Raw genomic sequence first — 20,279 nt, 5'->3', positions numbered from 1 at the left:
CTTGTATGCTGAAAGCAGAGTGCCTATGGGGTGGGACCGCAGCAGAAAATCCCTGGCCCTCCTGACAATGGCTGAGTTGTTGGTGTGGCCCAGGAAGATGCTTCCAAGGAGAGCTCCCACCAACAATTCTCCTTCAGGCCGGCAAATCAGCCGGGGGGGGGGGGGGGAAGGCTCATCCTCTGGCCAAAGATTGGAGTTTTAACAGAAGCCCAAAGAGCTCCTGTAAGAGGTGTGTGTGTGTATGGGGGGGGGGGGAGGCAATCTACATGATGGATGGCTGCCACACCCACGGCTCACCCCACCTAAGGGTAGTTCTCTTCTTCAGGACTTCCACTTTCAATATTGACAGATTTTCTCTCTTTCTTTCTCTAGGTAATGGACAGGCCGTTTCTCCACAGTCCTGCTCCAGGCGGCCAGGGTTTGTGACCTGCGTTTCACAAAAGAGGCCTCAGTGTCCACATGCAAAGGGACCCCAGCCAGCCAGCCAGCCGGACGGAGGCCTGTCCCAGCAGCCTGAGGCACCAAGGACAAGAAGCCTCCTTATTGCCCACCATGAAGGGAGAAAGGCCCAGATTGGCCCCTCTCCACAGTGGTGGGTGGGAGGGGGCAGCGAGCACAGTCTTGGCAGCCTGCCTGTGTCTTTGTGGTTCCCCCACATATTGGGGGGGAAGGAAATGGCAAATCACCCCGTAAACATAGTCTGCTAGTAAACGTCGGGATGTCATGGCGGTCAGTCTTTTGGGGTGATTTCTGGAGATCAGCTGGACAACCAAACCTGCTTGCCTCACAATATGCATGTCGGGCTTGGCTGAACTGCTTGGCTGCCAAGGGCCGCATCTCATGGGGCAGCACTGGTCGTGGGAAGATTGCCACTAAAAGGATTCACTCTCCCCCTCCCCTGCTGCCTTTCACTGTCTCCTCATCGTCTGTCATCTTTTCCTTCAGGACTTCCTGCCCCTGGCACCAGATGGAAATCTGACACATTTCCCCAGTTCGCTCCAGGATCCGGACTTCGCCCACTTTGCTCCTTCTGCAGCTTGTGGAACTAGTTCGAGGCAAGTCTGGCACTGGGCACCCCGTGGGGATTCCAAACAGAGAGGAGAAGTGGAGGGAGGGCAGGAGAACAGGAGGGGAAGCAAGAGGTAAAAGAGGGGCCAGGCAGCCACCTCCTTGTCTGTGCTTGTCCTTCCACACCAATCTCGGGCAGCTCTGAAATCCCTGACGAAAGAGTGGGGACTTTGTCTGATCCCAGAACCACCCAGGCCATCTTGGGCTATGGTGGACGGTCAAAGTGGCCAACAGGCTTGCTGTGCAGAGGCTTCCCACAGGGATCACCAGGCCAGGCTAGTCTTTCTGTTGGCTGCCAAGAGGAGGGATGCTCTCAGCCACCCTGAGGAACAGAGCTTGAAGTTAGTGCTATTTACTTCCAAGTAAACAAGCTTGGGGACTGGATGGTAAACCTCAAAAAAGCAACATGTGTGAAATATATTTTAAAAAGAGACCTCCAGCAGTTCTTAAGCAGAGCTCAAAGGAAAGGGCCCTGCCCTGATGTCTGGACATGGGATCAAGTGCCCAGAGGTGTCCTGCCTCCAGGAATTCTCAGTTCAGAAGTTAATACAGTACCACACACCCATGAATCTATACACACTGGTCTTTGGAGCAAAAGAGGTCTTGCGGCCCGTTACATCAGCAGCTGTCTGTTTTTCTCATGCTAAAAAGAAAGTCCCTCAGATTACTACGGTCATCTTCAGAGGCCCCTGCTTTGGGTGTCCCCGCCTTCTGAGGTTAGGTGGGGGGCGATCTGGGAGAGGGCCTTCTCAGTTGTGGCTACAGTTGCCAACCTCCAGGTGGTGGCTGGCATAATTCTTCTGGAAGTGGGACCGCCCAACTGTGAGAGAGACGGAAGACGGGAGCGCTCTCCTTGGAGGGTGCAGGGCCTTTCCAGGGTCAAGGATTCTGCCTTTTTCCAGACTGCTCCACCATACAGGTACCTCTTCTGGACAGCGGAGATGGGGCCGCAGTCTTGACTCGCCTGCCTACCCAGGGATTGTGGGACTGTGGGCTCCTCACCACCCCCTCTGGTCACCCACTAGCAAGGGCGCCAACTCCCTTGCTGCTGTCTTGGCTTGCCTGTCACCAGCAGACTATAAAAATATATAAAACTTGTAGAATTTTCCTATTTAAAGTTCATAAGCACAGCCTTATTTCGAGGCTTGTCTTTCATTTAAAAGTGAACCAGCCTAAACATTTTCTTGCCAAGGACTTGTACTGTAGTACTCTTGTGCCAAAGTCACAGTCTGCAACTCTCTCTACTAGAATGTTGCCACTTTCAGAAGGGCTCTCTCCTCTGAACTTTTCACTCTTATCAGAAATGCTTTTCTGCTCATGACCTTATCTAGGTACTCTAGCAATACATTTTGCTGACTGTGAATTAATGATGTAATGTAATAATACAATGTGATTTTATATTGAGTTTTAAGTCTTATAAAGTAAAGGAAATATTCATATTGATTGTGTTCTTCAGATGAAAATGTTGGAGAAATCAAATATTATAGAAACATAACAAAGACACAAACTGACTGTTTAGTACATGTGGCTATGGTCAGCAAATGACCTGATGTGGACAGGAACTCCTTATATGGGTAAATGCAGAAGAACTGCTGCCCCAGGTAACATACAGTTCAGGTGCATTTTTGCACAAACACTCTCAAGATCAGATAGACACTGATTTTGAAGGATATAAAAGGAGGAGCTTCCTAGCCAAGAGTTAGAGAATTCCTAATGAACCTAAATGGATCTCTCCATCCCTTGCATCGGATATAAGCTCTCAGACTTTGATCCTTGCATGGATTAAGGCTCTTAGAGCTTTTCAATCCTCATGGACTGGAGGAGCTTAGATTTTTCCAAGTCTTTGCATAGACATGGAGGTTCTAAGAGCTCCCTATAGATCTCTCCATCCCTTGAATGGAGGCACTGAAAACTCCTTAATACTTGCAAGTACTGAGACGTTTTCACTAAGATCTATCCAGCCCCTATAGACATGGAAGTTCTTAAGACTTCTCTAAGACTCAGGTCTTACACAGAACTCTTTACATGGCTTTAAGCTTTGCATAGCTTTCTCGTTCTGGCAAAGCTAGAGAGGGCATGCACACACAGAGAGATCTCTCTGATCTTAGCATAGATCCGAGGCATCTCAAACAAATGTAAAGACTCATAGACTCAGTCCTCTCATAGGCTGAGAACACTCCGAGATTTCTCTATAGTTTCATAAACCTGGTCCTGCCATGGACTGAAAATATGCTCTATAGACTTTAGTTCTTACATGAACTCATAGAATAATCAGAGATTTCTCTAGCCATTGCATACACCAAAGATATTTAAAGACTAAAATAACACATAGAGGACCTTAAAGGTCTATTCATCCTAAACATGGATTGGGAACTTTTAGATCTTTCCAGTCCTGCTGTACTGGGGAGGTTCACAAATGACATGATTGGGTAAAGTATGTCAATTTCTTTTATGATATTCTAGATACTTTGAATTAAGATGTTTTAACTAAATCAGATTTTATTCATTGCACTAACCATTTTTACAAGATTTCTGTAACTGTTATATTTGCTAAATGAAATATTACTGGTTTAAGGTTTGAAAACTCTCATATAGAGGTATAGAGATTGTTTAAGATTGCTTGCATACATGAACATGTTTAAGACTCATAATGTCTGAACTTTGTAACATTTTTAAGACTCTGTAACCATCTACTATAATATATATACTGTACATACATTTACACATTTTTCATATTTTTGAAGCATTTCAATAAAAAGTTTACTCCGGTAAGAAAGCAGTTGAGTCCTGCTCATTAGGTGTCTAACTGAATAAGATAACATACTTCTTCTCAGGAAGGGGTCGATTCTAAGAGAAAAAGGCACTGAAACGCATTGACCCGCTTCATGCCCACCTTGCAAGGGATCTGTTGGGCTACCGTCTCTCTCACTGCTGCCCCAGCGGGCCCACTCGCACTGCACACAGGATTTCAAAATGGTGCCCGGGCGCAGCGCTCCAACGCGCTCTAAGGAAAGTTCCATGAGGCACCAAGGCAACAACTGTTTCTTTCGGGCCTTCTGATTGGCCATGAGATTGAGCCTCTATATGCGTGGTCTAACTGCTGGATTACTGTAATGTTTTATTTATTTATTTTAAAAAAATAAGAAATCACTGCCCATTCCACCCAAAATGGCGAGGTGAGCAGAGCACGGTGGAATGGCACAGGCATTTCAGACTGCCAAAAAACCGAAATCAAGCTGTTTCAGAAAAAAATGTTTGGGGGGGGGCCTGGGAAACAGGTTTCAGAAAGAGCAGGAGGAGAGGGGAAACACAGGAAAACCAGGACAGCAAGGGATTGCTCATGAAGCTATGTGGAAAGGAGGAGGGGGGAATGGTAACAAAGAGAAATAAAACTGGAACATTAAGGCTATCTGGAAGATGCGTCATTTAAGGGCCTAGTGGTTATACTGGATCCAGCATTACTACTGGAGAAGCAAGCCAATGAAGCTGGAAAAAATCCTATCTGCTCCACTAAGCCTGGCAGCTGGGCCCCCCACCCTGACTCAGCCAAAATGGCCACCTGGATCTGTGCCATTTACTTATTTTTTATCCCACCCTCAATCCCCGGCCAAAGACCAGGCTCAGGGTGGCTAACATCATCAATACAGTACTCAATACAATAAAACAATAAAAACACAATTACATAAATCAATAAAATAAAACAATTTAAAACAACCCCATAATTTCATCAATTGTTACGTTGAGGCTAGACCACTATAATGCACTCCACATGGGACTTCCCTTGAAATCAACTCAGAAACTTCAGTTGGTACAGAACACAGCAGCCCGATTACTAGCAGGTGCCTGTTGCGGTAGCTGGCGGATTGTGCCAACGCCCAGGAATAACCATCAGTACCAGTAGAGCTTGTAGAAAATGCAGTTATTTATTCACCGTGCTACACACACACTCTTTCCACCACTATCTCCCGACATTAGACTCACAGAGTTACACTTATATACAGATGCCATCTCCAGGCAGCAATTAGTGTTCCTGGCTGAGTCACTCTCCAGGTGCAACTCATCACCTTCAGGCTGAGTCACCCTACAGGTGCAACTCTTTAACTCAGTCTCAGGCCTTCTAGGGGCTTTCCAGGTTATTGCATCAGCTTAGCTTGACACTTAGATCCCCTGAATCTAAAACCACCTGTCATTGCTAATATGAACAGACTTGCATATTCTGTCAGTGCCAGGCAGAACACACATGCTCAACCAACCTGCTGTCAGTTCACTGGCTACTGATCAGTTACTGGGCTCAATTCAACATACTGGTTATCAGCTACAAAGCCGATTATGGCCTAGACTCCCTTACTTGTATGTCCTGCCATGGCAGCTTTGGTCATCTCAGCAAGACCTTCTGAAAATTCCTCTCTGCAAAATGGTAAGGTCAGCAACCACCCACTCATGGGTGTTCTCTGTGGTGGAGTGGCCTGGCTGGAGAGGCCAGAAAGGGTCATCTTGTAATGGAATTGATCTGTAGTGGGACCGAATGATCCAGGTCATCTTCATATGGGAGGGGGAAAGGGGTAGTGCACTGTAATCCCACTCTCTGAATTGTTCCCATGATGTTGGCCTGGGTAGTTGCTGTTCATTGTCATTTAATTCCTATTGCACTAGTATTGTGGCATTTGGTTTTGAACTCCTGGTCCCATTGTATTGTTCATTCGATTTCCTGCACGGTATGATCACATCCCCCAATTTCTGTACTCTATAATCCACCCTGAGTCTCAGTTAGAAAAGCAGGTGATAAATAAGTGTGTGTGGGGGGGAGAAAGGAACAACAGCCCCACAGCACCCTGCCCACTCTGGCCAATTGTTCTCCTCTTGACCCACCATCTATCCAAGCCTCCTCAGTTTGTTGCCCTCCTCTCCAGACCCACCACAGGCTGGAGCCGAGAGACAAGGAAACAGAGCTGCCCTCGCAAAACAGCACCCTGGGAACAAGGCGTCCCTCAAGTCCAGCCTGTGCCAAGATGCATCAGCTGCTTCAGTGCCCCTTTAAGAAGAGAACAAGCCCAGAGGTGGGCTGGGGAGAGCGACGCCCAAGAGCCACCTGGTCCAAATTTTCTGGGAATAAGATCTACCAGACGGTCAAGGCTGGGGAGCAGAAGAAGAGCGTCTGGCAGGAACAGCCATTAAGAATAGGCCTGATCCTGGCACAAATGCAGGGTGCAACTCAAAGGCATTTGCTTGAAAGGGAAAAGCAATCTTTTAAATATATGCAACCCGTGGGCAACGTTAACATGCACTCTGGCGTCACTTGTGGGATTTACTGCTGGATGCCAATTTGCTCTGGTAGACCCTCTCTCTCTCTGTGTGTGTTTTTTTTCCCCAAAGAAGGATGTTGGTGCTGTTACCGTGGCAACTACCTGCTTGCATTAGGAGTGATGCTGTGCCTGAGGGACGCAGAGCCCTTCCTTAAAGGAACTGGGCGATTTCTCACCATCTGCTTATTTTGAAAAACAAGGGCCTGGCAAAGGGGACTGGGAACGGGCTGGCCTTCTGGAGCTTAACAGAACACCCAGTCTTCCTCCTCAACTGAAAGCAACAAGGGAACAGCTTTGCTGGATCAGGCCAGACGTCCATATCCAAGGACAGCCAGCCAGCCCCAGGAGGCCATGAAATCCAGTATTTACCCCTTCTTTATGCATCTCAAGCACCTGGTTCTTGGAGGTATGCTGCTGCTGCACATGGAGGTTCCATTACATAATCATGACTTATAGCTCTTCCCAGATCTACAGCTCTACCAGTCTTCACTTGTTTGTACCCCCCTTCTGTTATTTCACCACCTGCACCAATTTGGGAGAAGCACCTACCTTTTTTCCTTGTGCTGTTCTGAAAACCCTCCCACACTTAAATAGCACCGTAATAGGATACTAATGCTAGGTGTGTCCCTGAAAGATAGCAGTTTCTCAAGGGGCAAGGACAAAAAAATTTAAATTAGCCCTTGGAGATAATTGGGGACTAGGGGCGGGGCGGTGTCCTGTGATTGATATCAGCTGATCAGTGGAAGGGAATGAGTGGAGAAGAAAGCCAATAACCTGAGGGGAACACTTTCCTATCTATGCTATTGAGAGAATCCAATTCTCTATGCATTCTGCACTGGCCGGTCACCCAGCAGGTCTGTGAATAATTCACACTCCTGGCCTGGGGTGCACCATCTTGGGATTTCCAGCAGCCAGCAGAGGCAGAGCCCCACAACCATCAAGTGCCTCAGGAGGCATGGGGAGGGGGACGCTTTCAACTTATGTAGCATCCGTCGCTTCAGAGACACTGCCTCAATATATCTGCAAGGTAGGCATGAAGAGACACTGGCTGCATGAAGAGACACTGGCTGCCTGAAGGCCGCCGAGTGACTTTGTGCCAAAATTAACACCTGGTCACCTCGGCCACTTCACGTCCCATGAAGACCTGGCAGGAGCTGCCCGTGGTAGGAAGGGAGCTGGCAGGAGCTGGCCTCGGTCCAAATACAACCAAAGTCCAGCGGCACCTGAAAGACTCAGTCACCACACTGATGTTGTGAGCCCTCCCTTAGGAGCTGTGGTTATGAGAAAGGCTCCCGCTGAAATGCACGTGGCAAGACTTTCCGGTGCCCTGGGACTTGGGTCATAGCAGACTGCCAGGCCCCAGTGGGGCACAGACTCTGCAGGGGCAGCAGGCCCCAGGGGCAGCTTCCAGAGTTGCTTCCAGAGCTCCTAGTGTCAGTCGTCCTCCCCATGTCTGGGGCCTCTGGGGAGGAGGAGGCTGGTGGTGCTTCTCAGGAACAGCCTCTCTAGTGTGGTGGCTGCAGAGGCAGAGCAGTGAAAGAGCCGCCAGAAAAAACCCGACAACCTTGAGGCGGAGGGCAAGAGAGATGGGCGTTTTGCAAGGAGGGCCTGGATTGGAGAAGACTTCCCAAGGGACTCAGCCAGGTTGCTTTTGGAAGGAGGATGTTGGGCCAGATGGATCTTTGATCTGATCTCACCGGGCGGCCTTTATTATGCTAGAATTAGGATTAGATTCTAGGGTTAAAAGAAAACGGGGGATGGGTTTATTAGCTGCTACTAATCATGACAACTGAGAACGGAACCTCTTATGTTCAGAGGCAGTCTACCTCTTACTACCACGTGCTGATGACAAACCCAAGAGGGGATGGTCCTCTCCCACCATGGCTTGCTTGGGACCTTTTTGGAGGCATCTGCCTGTCCACGGCTGGAAACACAGAGTGCCAAAGTAGATGGATTTTGACCTGATCCAGCACGTGAAGTCCCTATGTCTCTGGACACGGACTGTTCTGAGCATCATGGCGCTTATAGCTGCAAAAGGGAGAAAAGAAGGTGTTTTAACTATTGACAATTTGCTCGTTTGAAACAAAAGCCTTGAGTGTCTGTGTTTGGTCAGACCATGTGAGACCAAACATCACCGTGACAATATTTGCATCATGTGATGTGTTAGTGACACAGCTATCGATCTGAACACAACCCAACCAAAGAAATTCAAAGGGACTCGGTTTTTCTCCCTCTCCAAATGTAGAAAGGGAATTCTCAGACACCTGATCTTGTGCAGGAAGGAACACTTGAAGCTCCCTCCGGACGAGGGGCCCCACCTACCCCGGCCCACCGGCAAAGTTGCTTCCCCAGACTTGGGGTCTTGGAATTGGAACCTCTGTCCTCCAGCGCAAGCTTCCTTTTGCTGACCTTCGGCTATGAGGGGAGGCAGAGAACTTTGCTTTGTGCTCTTGAGACTCGTGCCCACCGTGGGTTCTTCTACGTGGCTGGAAGGAAGGCGAGGAGGCGCCGGCTCTGGGTTGATGGTACAAAAGAGGCAGAAGCAGCAACCGGTGCCCGCCAGTGGTATCCACAGGCTTCCTCCCCCAGCAACAGCCCAGACCCGGCTTCCCTCCACCCCACTGAGCAGGACGTGCTGGAGGACCCTTGCGTGCATCGGCAGGGCCAGCCCCTCGGGCCACTCCTGCCTCCACCACAGGACAACGCTAGGCTGGCCCCAGCCCTCATGGCAGCAGGGGCGGGGTGGCGGGGGGGGGGGGCGACCCCTCAACCTCCTCAGCGTTTGGGAAACCCTGCAGGCTTGGCAAAGGTGGGGTCCCCTGGGCTGAGAGGCTGCTCGGCCCCTGCCCTGAGCCCAGCCCCGCCAGCTGCTCGGCCCCACCCCCACCCCCCTCGGCGGCCGCCCAGAGGTCGGGCTGCCAACTACGGGTTGGGGGGTTCCTGGAGATTTGGGGGAGAAGCCTGGGGGGGGGGCTCCCTGCGCAGGGAGTGGGGCTCGCGCCACCGCCCCGCCCCTCCCCCGCGGTGCCCGGGAGGGCAGCGAGAAGCCGGCGCTCCGGGCCCCACCTGCGCGGGCGGCGGGCTGCTGCGGGAGGGGCCGGTGCGCGCTGGGCGGGGGGGGGCGTCCCTCCTCCCCGCCCGCCCGATGCCTGATGTCACATCCGCTCCGGCTGCCCTCGGCGGGCAGGGAAAGTTTGGGCGCGGGGCGTTGCGGTGGGGTTGCGGGCGCGGAGGGGGGGGGGCGTCGGGGGCGCGGCGCCAGAGAGCGGCCTCCTCGCTCGCGGCCCCAGCGCGGCAGCCGGAGCCCGGCGGGCAGGCGGGTGCGCGGCGCGATGCCACCCGCCGGCAGGCTGCTGAGCCTCGTCTGCCTCCTCCTGATGGGCACCGACCTCACGCAGGTAGGGCCCCCGCCCGCACGGCGCCCCTGCAGAGTCGGCCGGCCGGGCGTCGTTCCGCGGGAGCCGCTTGGCTGGGGAGGGGGAGCCGCCGGCCAGCCGGCCGGGACCCTCCGAGGGGCCGGGGCGCCGGGGGGGGGAAGCGGCGCGTGTCCCCCCGCCCCCGCCTGCTGGGAGAGGCGGCCGTGTGATGGAGCGATGGGGGCCGGGGGGGCAGCGCGCTTGGGGCCCCTGAGCTGGGGGGGGATGGGGGTGCCAACACCGGGGCCGCTTCCGTTTGCGGCGCCCGCAGGGAGGTGGAGGGCGGGCGCGGGGCGCGGGGGGGGGTCCGTGCTGGGGGGGGCGGGCTTTGTTTGTGCAGCGAGCGGCCGGGCGCGGGGGGAGCGGGCCAAGCGGGCACTGCGCATGTGCCTCGGCCGGACAAAGCGGGGGCAGGGGATGCTCGTCCGGCGCCCCCTCCCCGCCTCACCCCCGACGGGCCGGGCGAGTCTCCCTGCGGCAGGGGTCGGCTCAGCCCCCCCCCCCCCGCGCCGGAGCCGTCTCCTTGGGCGTCGGCAAGGGGGGAAAGGACGAGAGATGGGGGGAGGGATGGCTCCCCTGGGGCCCCCTCCCCTCCCCCCCCCGGCGTCTTGCACCCGCGTCCCTCGGGGCCGCCCTCCGGCGACCGGCCCGCAGCAGCAGCAGCAGCCCCCGCGGGGGGGGAGGGGAGGGGAGGCGGGGCGGCCGGCGGCCCCTCCTCGGCCCGCGCTCGGGGGATTCGGGGCGGGGGTCGGAGCAAGAAACGGAGGCCGGCAGAGCCCCCCCCCCCCCAGCCGCCGGGAAGGGAGACCCCTGGGCCCCTTCTGCGCCGGTGGCCGCCTCGGGGGAGGCCGTCGAGTCAGTGGGGGGGGGGGTGCTGTGCCGGTTTGTGGCCCCCGGAAGGGCTTCGGCCGGAGTGGGGCCGCACTTGTGGGGGGGGGGTCCTTCCCTCCGCGGGGCCGCCGCCGCTTTTCTTCAGACGGCCCCCCCGGCCTGCCCTCCTGGCAGTTCCAGGGGGCCCCCTGGGAAGTTCTCCTGCGAAAGCCCTGAGACAAACAGGGGCCGCCCGAGAAGACCCCACGGCCAGGCGGGCCGCCCCCCCCCCCGTCTCTTGGGGCCTCTTCTCAGCCCCCTCAGCTCTTTTGCCCCAACAGAAATCTCCGGGTCTCTTTGGGAAACTCACTGGAAACTTTAACGGAAATGATAAAATGTTGCCAATATTAATGGTTTTGTTGGTTTGTTTGCCTGTCTGGCAGAATGGAAGGCGGGAGGGGGGGGGAGGTCTCGGTGGCCTCCCCGAATGTATCCGATGCTTCATGCTGAATGGAGCCCCCCTCCCTGGTGCCAATCAAACAACCTGTGAGGGAACCACGAAGGGGTAGGGGGGATAAAAAAAAAAAAACCCTTGGGGAAACCCACATTTGTGGTGAACCCCCCCTCCCCAAGAAAAGATAAGGTAAGGGTGTGCTTTAAAAAACAAACACCCCCCAAACTGCTGAAGTGCTCTATGTGCTTCGATACAACTTAGAGCAGAAATAGAAATCTTGCAGCCCAGCATGGTGAAATCTTGGCTGCCATTTTGGGGTTGCCCGGCAGCCCCGGTAAACATGACAGGTTTTTTTTGGGGGGGGGGGAGAAGGGGGAATGAGGCAGAGCAGAGAGGGTTGGATGGGAGCATGTTGGCAAAGGGGAGAGGAGCCAAGTATGTGGGCCAGTGAAGGGAGGGGTTTCCCCTCTGGTGCAAGTTCCTTGAGAAATAACAGTAAGGACAGGTGCCTCTGAGCATGTGCAAGGTACTTTTCTTCCCTCTTCCTCCTCCCAGGGGTGGGGCCGTGACTCAGTGGCAGAGCATCTGCTTGGCATGCAGAAGGACCCAGGCTCAATCCCTGTCATCTCCAGAAAGGATCAGGCAATAAGTTACGTGAAAGACCCTTTTCTGTCTGAGTCCCTGAAGAGCTGCTGCCAGTCTGAGTAGACAACACTGACCTTGATGGACCAGGGCGGGGGGGGGGGTCTGGTTCAGCATAAGGCAGCTTCATGAGTTCAATAAGTAATTATCTCTCACCGTACCACAGCTGGAACTTGTAGGCCATGCCTCTTGGGCAGCTTTTACAGGAAAATGTGAGTTCCCACATCTTTTCTGTACAGTTATTAGCCAATAGAGGACAAACATCAGCCGCCATGAAGGATGGAGGAAGGAGCTGCCATGTGGGGGCACTGAGGCCCCACTCCCTGATCCCCACTCTTTTGGCCGCCTCTGGGCACCGGGCACAAATCTGCCGAACAATGAATGATAGTGGAGATGTTTGGCTCACCCAATTAATTATGCACATACACACACCCCTCAGCATGGCATGGTGGACCCTCAAAATGACACAGGGTCACCCTAACCTGTTTCTGACCAATGTTTAACCCCCATGCCCCATTCCACACAGAGCGGAAAAATGGCTGCCATCTGTCCTGGGGGGCTGTAGAGTTACCTCTGAGGAAGGAGATGCTGTAGTGCGCAGCGTGAGGAGAGTGCAGAATAGGTTGCTTGCCTGGAACTTTGGAAGACAGATTGGCACCAGTGTGGTATAGTGGTTAAGAGCAGTGGTTTGGAGTGGTGGAGAACTGGGTTGGTTTCCCCACTCCTCCACAGCTGGGTGACCTTGGGCTAGTCACGGCTCTCTTAGAGCTCTCTCAGCCCCACCTGCCTCACAGGGTGTCTGTTGTGGGGAGGGGAAAGGAAGGAGATTGTAAGCCAGTTTGATTCTTCTTTAAGTGGTAGAGAAAGTCGGCATATAAAAACCAACTCTTCTTCTTCTTCGCCTCTCTTAAAGTAAAAAGGGATCCGTTGCTGTGCCCTGGTGTGCCGAGACTTGGGTGATGCTCCCTGATATCCCCCGCTGGTTCCTGGCCTGAGCAGCTTGGCTTTGCCCTGCCCTTGGCCCACGGTTCCTGCCATGTGCTTGCGGTCAGTCGCACATCTTGGCTGCAGATTGTTCTGACAGGAGACTGACGAGGTCAATGGCACCCATTCCATTCCGTTTGAGGTCTGTGGGTTGCTTCTGACCCACATCCCTCACTGAGTCTGAGTGGGAAAACTTATTTCTAAAATTAATTCCATACTTGGCATCTGGATGGTTTGCTCCAGTTCCTAAGTCTCACTCCTTACCCTCTCTTAAAGATTATGAGGGCACCTGAGCAACACCCGCACGTGCCTTAAAATGCTGCCCTAGAAGAAATCTGGTGGGGGCCATACCAGGCTTCCTTTCTCCACGGTGTTAATGAATGTGCTCATGGGCTTGCGTGCATGGGTGATGTGTGAGGGATGGGTGGGGTTGGATGGGGAGACAAATTGAAAACATGGCAGAGGGCACACGCGCAGTGAGCAAAGTGTAGGAATCAAAAATGGAAGCATGGGGGGCTGGGGCACGCTAACATGCTGAAGCTTCTCCATAAATAGAATCGAGGCACTTACACCTCCTCCAGCCTCGTGGAGAAAAGCAAATGGGAGCATTTTGTGAGCACACTCCCTGGAGGCCAGCAAAATGCCCACCGAGTTCATGTGCGAGCGGGTGTGCTGCCCACCTCTGTGTGCCCACACTGGTTCTTGATGCGCTGACTTTAGGCCAGCCCAGCGTGGCAGTGCTTAGTATGAGGCATGTTGGTTCTTGGGCATGCAGATAGGAGTGAGGCAATGGAAAGGGCTGCTATTTCCCAGTGCAGGTGCTCAGTGGAAGGAGTGCTTGGGAGCTGACCACCAGGCCAAAGGCTGTGGTTGCCGCCCTGTGATTGCCACCCTTCCCTCGGTTGGTTGGTTGGTTGGTTCGGGTGTGCTGCTGAGGCTGCCAAAGGAGGTGACTGAGACTGAGGAGGTGGACAGACACTGTGCCTGAGGCACTCCACTTCCTCTTCCAATTCTGCTGAGGACGAGTTCTCAGACAACCCTCCAGTTCTCCCAGCTTTTCTTCTGGCCCCGTACTCCCTTTTTCCCACACTGGGTAGCCCTCTTTTCCTCTTATGGGCGCAGGCATTTCCAGCTGGGGAAAAGAACTGAGTCCCCTCCCCAACCCTAGCCCTGATCCACATTGTGTCTCCCCTCTCCCATTGCTTTGTAAAGCCAGATTATCCACTCGTTTCAGTCCTGGAACACGTGTTATGGACACATGTTAGTCTTCTTGAGTGGGAGCATCAGTCACCCAACAGGGTTCTCCTTCCAAGTTGGAAACTCTGACCAGATCTATGTTCCTGCAGAACCTGTCCAGTTCAATGGACAACTGCAGTCTATCCCTCCAGGGCAGACCTGACAATCACCATTTGGAGGGGCCTTTCTCCCCTTTCACAATGCATTCTTGTTTCAGGTCCTCTGTGCCTATAGCGACGGAACAGAGTTCTTCCGGCTGGCTCCCTGGCTCTCCTGCCACCACACTGAAAAACTACCACTAATCGTAATCAGTGAAATGGGCCCATGTTCCTCTGATTCCCAAAGGCATGAATCCTTTTACTTGAGAGAGGGTGCTGCTTTGTCCTGCACTTACGAGTGTGTAAACCCCCTCCCCACCGAAAACCTATTTTGTTTCTTCCTGATATCCCTCCAAATTTGGCCATAGCTTTGTTTTGTTGAAATTCTTGCTGTCCTGTAGATTTGATGGAACTCGTTTAACAGGATCTAAGGAAATCCTGTTGAAATGCATACTTTTAGGGGGCTGCAGTTTTACCATATCCAAGAACGGCCTTGGGATCTTGTGCAATCTCCTCCCATCCCCCAGAATTATACATACATATACGTCTGTGCCTGAAGCACACACCTGTACCCATGAGCATGTATCTGTTCCCTTAGGCAAAGATGCTATTACATATTTATTAATGCCATTAAAGGATATTTTGCTATTTATTTATTTATGTTAAAGCCTGACTAATTTCTCTGGAAGCAGCTTCTCAGCTGTGAGTGCACTGGAAAAACGAGCACCTACATATTAGACAGCCCGACCCCCAGGAGGGCAGATCACTTTTGGCAATTTGCAGCTTGCCACGTGCCCAGAACAAGAAAGCTGGTGATGATGGGTGGCATTTGGGTGCCAGTTCTGACACGTTGTTACCCCAGAAAACAGCAGATTTTAAGAGACAGCAAGCCAGTATTTGACTGAGGCTGTATGGAATGGAACAAGCCCCAATCATATCTTTATTTAGCTGATTCACGTATTTATTTGTTGTTAATTCTTATTGTTCTTGGAAGTTGGGGCATAACACAAAAGAGGGGACTGGCCACACAAATTTTGCCAGGGAATGTTGTGGCCGTGGCCCACAGACTCCCTGAGCACCTGGTGGGGGGCACAGTCTTGTACGGCATTGTGTGGGATCCTTTGATGTGGGAACACCCCTCTTCTCCCCACATATCCAATATGGGGCTGACAAGGGGCAGCATGTCTGTGAACTGGGTCTGAGCCAGGAAGCCCTGTGGCTCACCCCCTCCCCTCCCCCGTCTGAAATATGGGGATAGGGATATTGTCCTGCCTTGTAGGATTGATGTCAGGTCCACTGAGAAAATGTACATGGGAGCCCTTTGGCCACTCTGAATGCAAAGCATCATGTGCTTGTTTCCACACTGTAGTACAACGCTCCTGTTAATGCATTCAGTTGAGGGAGGGGGCTGCTCCCACTGCCCTCTGGTGCAGTAGAAACAGACAGGCACCATGGCATGGCACCTGCTTGCCCTCCCCAGTGCCACCAACATGCACATTGGCAAGGAGCATTCTCCACCAAGAAATGCTCATGCACCCATGGCTTGCAGTGAGGTTTGTGCAAGGCAACGTCCCGGTGGATTGCGCCCCAAGAGTCTGTCCTGCTTGTCTGCCCCATTGAGGCCCCAGATGCCCCGTGGCCAGCAGGCCTGTGCCCCGACTCCTGGCTGCTTCAGCATCCAGGGTGGAGGCCTGCGAAAAGTCAACTGGCAAATCTCCAGTCCGTAACTCCAAGCAGCTGCCTCATCTCCTAAGCCAATTGATGTCACATTTCACTAACTTCAGCTTTCGCCAATAAAAGAGAGAGGTAATTTTCATTCTTGGGTCATATTTATTACTGGAGTTATCTGTCCTTGTAATCAGGATTAGCATCCCTGTGCAAAGTCATACAGAACTAATTACCATCTCGCTGAATTATACAGAGGAGGGCAGGGAGGCACCCAAGCAGCCGAAGGAGGGTCCAACTGTGGGCCGTTAATGACCAGGCAGGACTTGGCTTGCTGAACCGGGGAACCAGGAGCCTCCGAGATTCTCAGGACTCTTGCCAGTTTCATTCTTTCAGGGCAAAGATGAGGGGAAGGAAATGAAGCATTCATCTTCTCCATCGTAGGAACTGTTTCGGCAAGAAAGGAGAGGGGCTGGTGTTGGCTTTGGCCTTCTTTATTTGTATTTGTTTTAAGTATTTTACCCCACTTTTCTTTCCAGGGGGAATCCAAAATGGCTTGTAAAACAGAAAATACAATTTAAATAAGTGGGAAAACCAAACAGTACAATAACCACATCCTGTAGGAGTCTCAGGGGCACTGTAGGGGTCTCAGGGAAGGAGCAGCCCTGCCAGAAATCCCAGCCTCAAAAGAAATCTCCCAAGCCCAGTGTTGAAAGCCAGGTATGAATTTCTAGCATTTGACATCAGGATTAATTGCTCTGGGCTCAGTCTCTCAGTTGCTAGAATACATTTATGATGGGAATTGGGGAGGAGGAGTGATTGAATTCTGGGAAGGGAAGTCAGCAGACCAAAAGTGGGCGAGCATTCAAGGATTCTGGCAGGTCAAAGAAGCGAACGTCATCCAGGTCTGCCCACATCTTCCACAGGTATTTGGAGAGGTGTTCTCTATGCAGCACCACTGATAGCTGTTGAAACTATGTTTCATTCATCTCTGAAGGAGTCCGTGGCAGGATTTTAGCCTTACAATTGTCCTGTGAGGTAGGCTAGGCTGAAGAGGAAAGATTCACCAAGGCTACCCAGTGGGGGCTTCACAGAGGAGCCAGGAAGACAGCCCCAATCCACCCCTGCCTGCCTTTGCTCAGGGTGAAGGCTGTGACGATAGATGACTCCCTCCCAGTTCTTGCATGTTTGATTGTCACAGGATTACTCAGTGCTTGAAGGCTTGCAGCCAAATGTGTGAATTTACCGTGTCTGAAAAAAAGTGATTCATTTGATGTGGTTCAACAAAGGAGGCAGGACACAGAATTAGCTGCTACAAGACGCAGAGATGAATTACATGAGGTCCTTAGAGGGTCAAGACTATCTACAGCTGTCAGCTATGATTGCTACCCTGTAGTGGGGTCTACGCTGGGGACAGAACCAAGCAATAGCCAATGCCTTCATGTCCTGCTGGCGATCTGTGTCTGGAAACCATGCTGGGCTAGGTGGCCTGATCCTCTCTCAGCTATCATTAGTGGACATAAAGGCCCCTAAACATTCTGCTTCCTAAACTGCGTGGTCTGTAGTCCTGGTGGATGCCCGGACTGTAGGGTTCGATGGTTCCTCCTGACCCAGATGAAGGCTCAGATCTTATCTGTTCACACTGCTGAAGAGATTGCCTCTGTGTACCAGGGGTTGGATCCAGCCAGCTTATTTGCCAGATCTCAGCTGCTGCCCCTCCTTATTGCACCCCCCCACTTAGCTTTTGTCCAGGCTGCCCCTGTGACGCTCCTCCCTTCTTTGCCAGCACATGTGTGTGTGGGGGACACCATCTTAGAGTGCTTCAGGGGAGGGCTATTGCAGTGGGGGGGGGCTTTGGGGAAGGACTGCCTGGCCCCCTTGTTCAGAGATGACTCTGCCCCCTGTGGATGTTAAGGAGGGCTGGAGGAAGGGCGGTTCCTGGGCTCCCAATTAACAGTTTGGCTCTTCAAAGCACGCTGGTCCCTGAAGCACCTCATGTGTAGTCCCCCCCCCCAGGCTTCTTTCCCTCTCTGAGCTATTTCGAGCTGTTGGGCTCAAGCCGGCCCCTCCCACCCTCCCCAGCAGCTGCTGGCGTCATTCAGTGGCCCCAGAAGAACAAGAAGCATCCTCCTCAGTGCATGTAAGGCCATTTTTATTCATTTTTAAAGCATTCATTAGAAACCAAAATCTAAAAGCACAATTCAGACTGCAAGTATGACCAAATGCAATCCTAAATCAAACCATCTTGAAGAGCCTGCTAAGGATCGAGAGGGAGGGGGCCAGATGCACTTCCCTAGGGAAGTTGTTCCATAAATGAGGAGGGGAGCTGCCACTGGAAAAGCCCTCTCCTGGGTACCCACCAGATGGGGCAGTCCGGATGGGTCCCAGGCCGGAACGGGTGGTAGAAGGCAGTCATCCAGACAGCCAGGTCCCAAGTCATGTAGGGCTTTGAAGGTCAACACCAGCACCCAAATTGGGCTTGGGGGGTGGATCAGTAGCCCGTGTGGTTGCTGTCATGTTGGGCTGGCATGCGCCCGATAGCCGGCCCCACCCAGCAGTCCAGCCGCAGCATTCTGCTCTTGCCGCAGCCGTTTTTGTTGTAGCCTCTCTTTCTTTTTTAATATAGCAGACTTTTAAATTTGCTGCTGAGTCCCACAGGCATGCCATAGCCCTGCCTTGTCTACAGGTAGCCTAGCTTTGCTGCACTGTTGGCCGTCCCTTGGCCATTCTATTTGGCATGAGAAGGGTCGCCTGTTTTCCTCCTAGCTCCCAGCCTGGTTTCCCCTCCCCTCTGCCTCCCCCATTTTTATGTGTGGGGGATCTTTAAGCCTTATGGGGGTAGTTTTATATTTTTCTGGAAAACCAGGGATTATCCCAGGGCCAAAGCAACCCCAGACACCAGCCTCAGGTGCTCCCCCTTTGTGGCCTTTTTGATCAGCAGGGCAGGACCACCCGGTGCTAAGAGACAGGTGGGGATTAAACAGAAGTGGAGACCCACAAGCACTTGTGTGCCTGTCTCAAATCTATCCTCGTTTGCAACTGCATAAAAATGCTGCTCTTCCAGGGTCTCTTGCACCTCTTCTCTCCAACAGCAAACAGGCCTACTTGGTGTGGCAATCTGAATGTTCATAAATGTTCCATAACATCAAGCAACTGAGGCAATGGGAAGGAGGAGTTTGCTTCGATCAGCTGAAGCCAGGGGCAACTCTCAGTCAGTAGCCATGGAGGTTTAAAACTGCAGCCTGTGTTTCCTTCAGGCTTTTGACTTTGGATGCAATTATCTGATTATTTGGAGTGGAAAAATGGGCAAAATCAGCACTTTCTTGGTATGTCTGCAAGCTCTGTCTTTCAGTTATGTGCAGCATTCTATGACTGCAGAGGGCCCGAAAAGGTTATCCAAAGCCAGTATCTGACAAAGGGAGCTCTGACTCTCAAAAGCTTATTCCCCGAAAAATCTTGTTGGTCTCTGAGGTGCTGCTGGACTCAAATCAAGCTATCCAAAGTTGGTATTAACTTTGCATATATATATATATATATATATATATATATATATATATATATATATATATATATATATATATATATATATATATATATATATAACATCAGAATTAAAACACCATAAAACACAATAAAAACATACAGTTTACCTCAATTAAAATCAATGATCTCTACAATAAAACCAGATGGCGCTCGTCTACTGGCACACAGGAGCCAGGCCATCCCGTGGAAGCACTTAGGGGAACGAGAGGAGAGGCCAACTATGTTGAAAAACAGTTGCTGCCGCCAACCATAGGCCTGGCAGAACATTTCGCTCTTACAGGCCCTGCGGAGCTGCACCAGATCCCACAGGGCCTGGGTCTCACTAGACAGAGAGTTCCACCAGGCCGGGGCCAGAGCCGAAAAAGCCCTGGCCCTGGTTGAGGACAGCCAGACACTCTGGGCTGGGGACCACCAGCAAGTTGGAATGTGGAGAGCGTAGCGCTCTCTGGGGGGGGGAAGGGTGTATCGGGAGAGACGGTCCCACAGATACGATGGTCCCAGACTGTTAAGGGCTTTAAAGGTAAAAACCAGCACTTAGACCTGATGCAGTACTCCACCTGGAGCCAGTGCAGTTCTTGGAGCACTGGCTGTATGTGTGCCCTCAGTGGGGTCCCTGTCAGGACCTCGCGGCTGCATTTTGTACCAGCTGGAGTTTTTGGATCAGTCTTGAGGGCAGTCCTACGTAGAGCAAGTTACAGTAATCTAGCCTAGAGGTGATCGTTGTGTGGATCACCGTGGCTAGGTCAGGACGGGACAGGAAAGAATGGTAGAATCAAGAAATGGTCCATGGGGAAGAATAGCTTTTATGCGCTAATGGGAATTTGGGCTGTACCCATACTTGGGGGGGGGGGGGAGTCTAAAGCAGGCATCTCCTAATTGCATTTCAAAAATCCAGACTGCCACCTGTTCCAATTTAAAAATAATTGTCATTTACAAAAGAAAAGTGAAATGAAGACTTTTCTGTCAGCTCTGTTTTACTGTGAGGCCTTCATTGCTCAGCCCACACCGGCTCCACCATATGCGACCTGTTATGTCCCTGACGTAGGACCAGCTGTTCCGA

The 20,279-nt window shown here is 52.2% G+C and overlaps 1 protein-coding gene across 1 annotated transcript in view; it reads left to right on the top strand.

Moving 5' to 3' along the window:
• The first annotated feature begins 9,687 nt into the window (after positions 1-9,687).
• Positions 9,688-20,279, top strand: part of OLFM1 (olfactomedin 1) — a 41,002-nt gene continuing 30,410 nt past the window's right edge. Inside the window, exon 1 of the mRNA XM_056860477.1 lies at positions 9,688-9,769. Within this exon, the coding sequence (XP_056716455.1) occupies positions 9,704-9,769 (66 nt within the window). The 5' untranslated portion in view covers positions 9,688-9,703. The remainder of the gene's footprint in view (positions 9,770-20,279) is intronic.

Source organism: Euleptes europaea, chromosome 14, assembly GCF_029931775.1.
Source record: "Euleptes europaea isolate rEulEur1 chromosome 14, rEulEur1.hap1, whole genome shotgun sequence".
NCBI lineage: Eukaryota > Metazoa > Chordata > Lepidosauria > Squamata > Sphaerodactylidae > Euleptes > Euleptes europaea.
Note: the sequence above shows the minus strand (reverse complement) of the source record. Positions and strands in the feature narration are given on the sequence as shown.